The 6,630-nt window shown below is 34.9% G+C and overlaps 1 protein-coding gene across 1 annotated transcript; it reads left to right on the top strand.

Annotated features, from left to right (window-relative positions):
• The first annotated feature begins 529 nt into the window (after positions 1–529).
• LOC143581058 (vacuolar sorting protein 18-like) lies at positions 530–5,851 on the top strand. The gene is made up of 22 exons (XM_077063931.1): positions 530–725; positions 810–1,019; positions 1,110–1,249; positions 1,326–1,421; positions 1,511–1,582; positions 1,653–1,750; positions 1,841–1,985; positions 2,066–2,209; positions 2,285–2,404; positions 2,498–2,554; positions 2,626–2,685; positions 2,787–2,894; positions 2,956–3,095; positions 3,175–3,253; positions 3,941–4,003; positions 4,079–4,209; positions 4,289–4,394; positions 4,466–4,654; positions 4,724–4,951; positions 5,027–5,341; positions 5,428–5,547; positions 5,621–5,851. The coding sequence occupies exons 1-22, from the start codon at positions 563–565 to the stop codon at positions 5,792–5,794; spliced, it is 2,958 nt and encodes a 985-aa protein (XP_076920046.1). The 5' UTR covers positions 530–562; the 3' UTR covers positions 5,795–5,851.
• Positions 5,852–6,630: the final 779 nt, after the last annotated feature.

Genomic DNA, 6,630 nt, shown 5'->3' with positions numbered 1-6,630 from the left:
CATTTTAATTAATAATCATTAGGATTAGGTTAGGGCTGGAACCCTAAAAACACCACAATTTATCCTCTGAACCATTCACAGTTCGGAATTACAGTTATCGGAACCGGCAATTCAACACCTTCCGTATGCGGTAAGCCTTTGCCTTTTCACGATAGTTAGGTTTTCATTGAATTATTATTGTTGTTGCTCGACTTCATTTTTATTATTAACAAATTAAGTTGTTGGCCTGCTCATGCCATAAGCTCAAATAAATGATATACTTTCTCAAGCTCCAGCCATGCATTTAACTCTGTTTAGCTACTTCAGCTGTTTCTTTAATTGCATTGAATGACTGATTTACATACAATAATAAATTTATTTATTTGTAATATAGGAAACAGGCGTGTATCTAGCGACGGCCTGATTTTGATTTTTAAAGGTTTCTTCTCCTGGTACGTTTGCATTTTTTTGCAAAATGTTGTGAACGCCAATCTATTGATAAAAGTCTTCAATGAAAGTATAAATCCATACATTGTTTGTTGATTTACTACTTCTAGGTTTCCTAAATTGGTCTCTGGGGAAGATGGATTACAAAAGACAGGTGTTCACTGTTGATCTTCTAGAAAGATATGCGGCAAAAGGCCATGGAGTTATTACTTGTATGGCGTCTGGAAACGACGTCATTGTTCTTGGAACCAGTAATGGATGGCTAATCAGACATGATTTTGGTGTTGGTGATTCTTATGGTAATCTCATATAATTTTGTTTTCCTTTACTTTGTATTCTTGTTGAAGTACTAATCATGTATATTTGTCGTTGATCATGTTTAGATATTGATCTCTCTGCTGGTCGTGGTGACCAATCTATTCATAGAGTGTTTGTTGATCCTGGAGGCAGTCATTGTCTTGCCAATGTAATTGGAAACGGTGCTTCTGATACGTACTACATGCACGCAAAGTGGCCAAAGCCCAGAGTGTTGACCAAACTTAAAGGCCTTGTGATCAACACTGTTGCCTGGAATAGACAACAGATAACTGAAGGTTACTTAGAATTTAATGTTTTAATCTTTTACCATCACGTGATAAATTATCACTTTCGTGTATGCTATAAATACTGGTTTTTTATAACAGCTTCCACACGAGAGGTTATTCTTGGTACTGATAATGGTCAGCTGCATGAATTTGCTGTTGATGAGAAAGACAAGAGGGAGAAATATGTAAAATTTATATTTCAACTATCTGATATGCCAGAAGCTTTTAAAGGGCTACAGGTGTCTTTTATTTCTAAAGTTTATTTTTTATTCATGATCTTATAAATATGTTGATTTTTTATTAACTTATGTATAGATGGAAACAGCTAGCTTTAGCACTGGAACTAGATACTATATTATGGCAGTAACTCCAACAAGGCTATATTCTTTTACGGGTATCGGATCTCCAGAGGTAATTTATTTGTCATTATGGCACATGTTATATCTTCTTTACTGGTATTGTTGATTGCATAATTTAAATATTTTGTATTTTCAACTTAGGCTGTCTTTGCCAGTTATGTAGACCGTGCAGTGCATTTTATGGAGCTTCCTGGAGATATTCCAAATAGGCAAGTGCTTTATATACTTCATAGTTTTTATATTGAAGTATATATTAATAGTTAATAAATTATCTTTTAGTGAGCTACATTTCTTCATTAAACAAAGAAGAGCAGTGCATTTTGCCTGGCTTTCTGGAGCTGGTATCTATCATGGTGGTCTGAATTTTGGGGCACAAAACAGGTGCAGAGTTAGTTAAATTATTCTTTATGATTATCTGATTATTCATTTATATGAAATTATCCAATAAAATTGTTTTGTTGAAATCATAAGATCGTCAAACGGGGCTGTGAGTTTTGTGGAGAATAAAGCTCTTTTGGATTATTCAAAATTAAGTGATGGTGGTGAAGTGGTTAAACCTAGTTCTATTGCACTCTCAGAGTTTCACTTCATGCTTCTAATTGGAAACAGAGTGAAGGTGCGAATGAATACTTGTATCTAATTTTAAACATTTTGCAATTTATATTTTTTCATCCCATTAATATCTGTATCATTTAGGTTGTAAATAGAATCAGTGAGCAAATTGTGGAAGAACTTTATTTTGACCAAACATCTGAGTCAGCATCAAAGGGGATAATTGGCTTATCCATTGATGCATCTGCTGGCTTGTTCTATGCATATGATGAAAACTCAATCTTTCAGGTTTGCATTATAAGTTACATTACACACACACATATTGTTTTTTGATAAAGCGTTGACCTTTGAGAGTCAAAATAGGTGTCTGTAACGGATGAAGGGCGAGATATGTGGAAAGTGTATTTGGACTTAAAGGAATATGCTGCTGCTTTGGCAAATTGTTCTGATCCTTACCAGAGAGACCAAGTATATTTAGAACAGGTGCTGTCAGTTATTTTCTTGTTAATGTTTATAATATTATATAATTTATATTGATTTACAGTATTATTGGCTCAAGTGGTTTTTATATTGCAGGCTGAAACTGCCTTTTCAGCAGGGGACTTCTTTAGAGCAGCATCTTTCTTTGCTAAAGTGAGTGATTATTTTTATTATTTTTGATATTTTCTTACTTTACGTTTTAGTTAAACAAGTAATTTTTGCAGATTAACTATGCATTGTCATTTGAAGAAATCACATTGAAGTTTATAGGCATAGGTGAACAGGTATATACAGTTCTGTTTCATTCTATGAGATTTTATATAAATTACATTAATGCCATCTACATGACGAACACGCTTCTATTATTTTTTATTGCTTCTTGAAGGATGCGCTAAGGACATTTTTATTACGGAAGCTTGATAATATTGAGAAAGATGATAAATTTCAAATAATGATGATATCTACATGGGCCACTGAACTGTACCTTGACAAGGTTTATATTAATTTGTTTTATAATTCTTCAACTGCATATTTTCATTTATATATTATTTCAGATCAATAGATTACTGCTGGAAGACGACTCACCCGATAAGCGTAATTCAGAATACCAATCAATTCTTATGGAATTCCGTGCTTTTCTTAGTGACAGTAAAGATGTGTTGGATGAAGCAACTACAATGAAGATACTTGAAAGGTTCGTATCATTTAGTTATTATCATTATTATTAATTTATTTTGCAGTTTGTATAATTCATGTGTTGATGTATGTTGCAGCTATGGTAGAGTTGATGAATTGGTATATTTTGCTAGTCTAATGGAACAACATGAGATTGTCATTCATCACTACATTCAGGTTTTTTTTTTTTTTTTTTTTGAACTTCTAAAACTGACTTCATAGTTACATTTGGGGCTAATTAAAAATGTGGAGTTTTAAACTTCATATTGAGCCAAGAATTAAGCCTGTAAACCAATTGAACGAACATGACTGGGAATGTTCATATTTGTCTGTTTAACTTTAATCGAACAAATGATCGAACACGGACAGTTAAACGTATGCAGTTTTCTTGGTTGTGTTCGTTCATTAACAATATAAATGAACTAACCTGACTGAAAGTAGATCGTTAGGTTTAAATGTTTAATAATAAAACCAGACTAAATTCTAATGGGTTATGTTTTAATTTTTAAGAACTAGACTAAACTGTAAGGACCTAAAAAGTTTGATGAATGTATAAACAAACGATTAACGGACTTAAAACAACCGTAAACTAACGAACATACATGAACATGGGTGAATGCAAATGAATGAAAACAATTTTAAATAAAGGAGTGTTCACAAACATAAATGAACTGTTCATGTTTGTTCGTTTAACTAAATAAACAACAAATGTTGTTCGTGTTTGTTCATTTATTAAAGGTTAGCCGACTTCCGCTGAATGGTTCAGTTCATTTACAGGCCTACCAGTAGTGTTTTCGTTTAACTCAATGCGTAACCACTTTTATAATGGATTTTACTGATCTGCCCTTTAATTTACTTGTGTAGCAAGGCGAAGCGAAAAGAGCCTTAGATGTACTTCAAAAACCTGGTGTTTCTGTTGAACTTCAAGTAAATATTTATATACTTTTTTGCAAATATCAGTTTTATTCTCAAAGTCACATATTAATCATCATTATGGTGCAGTATAAGTTTGCTCCAGATCTCATCATGCTTGATGCATATGAAACCGTTGAATCATGGATGACCCGAAAAGACTTGAATCCAAGAAAACTGATTCCTGCAATGATGTCTTATTCAAGTGAACCTCATGCAAAGTAAGTACACTATTTTAAAAACCTAATAAATATAATTATAGATATATTGAGTTATTGACGCATAAAATTTCATATGCAGGAATGAAACCCATGAAGTAATCAAGTATTTAGAATTTTGTGTTCACCGGTTGCAGAACGAGGATCCTGGTGTTCATAACCTCTTGCTCTCTCTATATGCCAAGAAGGTTTGTGTGTTATGCATTCTATAATATTACTATTCATATAAACTTAAATAATTTTGAAGTTTAACATACAGGAAGACGACAGTGCCCTTTTGCGGTTCTTACAATGCAAATTTGGGAAAGGACGGCCTAATGGGCCCGACTTCTTTTACGACCCTAAATATGCGTTACGTCTTTGCTTAAAAGAAAAACGTATGCGTGCGTGTGTCCATATTTACAGCATGATGTTTATGCATGAAGAAGCTGTTGCACTTGCTCTTCAGGTATTAGTTTTTTCCATTTATATATTATCTGCTTGTTAGATATACTCATGATTGACTTTCGTGAGTAAGGTTGACCCAGAGCTTGCGATGGCTGAAGCAGACAAAGTGGAAGATGATGAAGACTTGAGGAAGAAGTTATGGCTTATGGTTGCCAAACATGTTGTTGAGCAGGAAAAAGGCACTAAAAGAGATAATATTAGAAAAGCAATTGCCTTTCTTAAAGAAACCGATGGCCTGCTAAAGATTGAAGATATCTTACCGTTCTTCCCGGACTTCGCACTAATTGATGACTTTAAGGTAATTAATTCGACTTGGTGAACCAATAATTAATAGTCAGCAAGTAATTAATATTTTTTTTTGTTTGAACTGTAGGAAGCAATTTGTACATCTTTAGAGGATTATAATCAGCAAATTGAGAAATTAAAAGAGGAGATGAATGACGCGACACACGGTGCCGATAATATTAGAAATGACATAAGTGCCCTTGCTCAAAGATATACTGTCGTTGACCGTGATGAGGAATGTGGGGTTTGCAAGCGGGTAATATTGCCTTCTGCTGATCATCGTGTGTCAAGAGGTTATACAACAATTGGGCCAATGGCACCTTTTTATGTGTTCCCGTGTGGACACGCGTTTCATGCACAATGCCTTGTTGCCCATGTTACCAAATGTACTGATCGACATCAAGTAAGTATTAGTTAGATTATAAATTTATTCTCAGTTTATTACGCACATGTATGCGTGCTAACGAAAATTTTAAAATCCATTTGCAGGCCGAGTATATACTGGATCTTCAAAAGCAACTCACTTTAATGAATGTGGAACCTAAGGAGGGTGTAAATGGTGGGTTAGGTGGTGATGAGTTGACCACAAGTGTGACACCAATTGACAAGGTATGTTTGCATGTATGCAGTTATATTATTTAAATGGTGGTGTTATTAAATGTTTTGGTATCATGATGAACAGATTCGGTCGCAGCTAGATGATGCAATAGCAAGTGAATGTCCATTTTGTGGGGATTTGATGATAAGCGAGATTTCAAAACCGTTTGTTTTACCAGAGGAATCATATCTGGTTTCTTCATGGGAGATTATGTCCAAGAATGCTGGAAGTGAGAAGGGTATTGCGTTTGTCGTGTGAAACAAGACGGGTTGCATCGAAAATTAAAGCACGCGTGTGAGGGGTGGTTTTTTCAGTTTTGTTGATATGTAACATGTGGTGTTTGTTTATGGATGTATTATTTATGTTACCATCGTACGACTGTTTTTGTTGCATGATCTGAGTTGATCTTTGTTTGATGTTGAAGACAAAAGGACTTTTGTATGGATTTTATGATGGTTTTGAGAGAAAATTACAAAATAGTTATTTCTTTTATTGTTTATTTTTATAATAATAAACAGAGTAATTAATTATGCCTATAGCAAAGACATGCGATATAGTACTTGTGTATTAATTTTATCTCGCACAAACCTCTTTATTCTGCCAAATGCTTGTCCAAGTTCCTCATGGCTGAGTCTTCTTTCTAATATCATCTTTCTTGTGTATCACCAATTAAGTTTCATTAATGTGACTATGAATAGGGTTGATCAACGAAACCGGTTCCTGGAACCGAACCGGTGGACCCGAACCGGTTCCTACCCGTTTTTTGTAGGAACCGGACCCTATCTGATTCAACCCGATGATCCGTGACCGGTTCTTGCATTTCTGAGTGGGGGCGGGTAGGAACCGGAACCGAACCGGAACCGGTTCTGGAACCGAACCATCCGGAACCGGTTAGGAACCGGTTCTAGCCGTTGGATCGATTATAGCCGTTGGAAATCGTTTTTTTTGGCCGTTTTTTGACCGTTGGGGTCAAAAATAGCCGTTTTTTGGCTCCCCCAAGCACCCCACTACTAGTATAAATAGGTATTTGGTATCATGGGTTCATCACAACACTCAAAACGCAAACCCGAACGCAAAAAAATACAAAAAAACGC

This window comes from Bidens hawaiensis, unplaced genomic scaffold (genome assembly GCF_021521415.1).
Source record: "Bidens hawaiensis isolate Kalapana, Puna unplaced genomic scaffold, B.hawaiensis_p1.1 tig00030797_1, whole genome shotgun sequence".
Taxonomy (NCBI): Eukaryota; Viridiplantae; Streptophyta; class Magnoliopsida; order Asterales; family Asteraceae; genus Bidens; species Bidens hawaiensis.
Note: the sequence above shows the minus strand (reverse complement) of the source record. Positions and strands in the feature narration are given on the sequence as shown.

What these genes read in the sequence shown, in the direction of transcription:
- LOC143581058 (XM_077063931.1), top strand. Translation starts at nt 563, where the DNA reads ATGGATTACAAAAGACAGGTGTTCACTGTTGATCTTCTAGAAAGATAT. An exon ending in TGGTGTTGGTGATTCTTATG is followed by an intron (nt 726 to 809) that starts GTAATCTCATAT and finishes GATCATGTTTAG; the next exon opens with ATATTGATCTCTCTGCTGGT. An exon ending in GTGTGACACCAATTGACAAG is followed by an intron (nt 5,548 to 5,620) that starts GTATGTTTGCAT and finishes CATGATGAACAG; the next exon opens with ATTCGGTCGCAGCTAGATGA.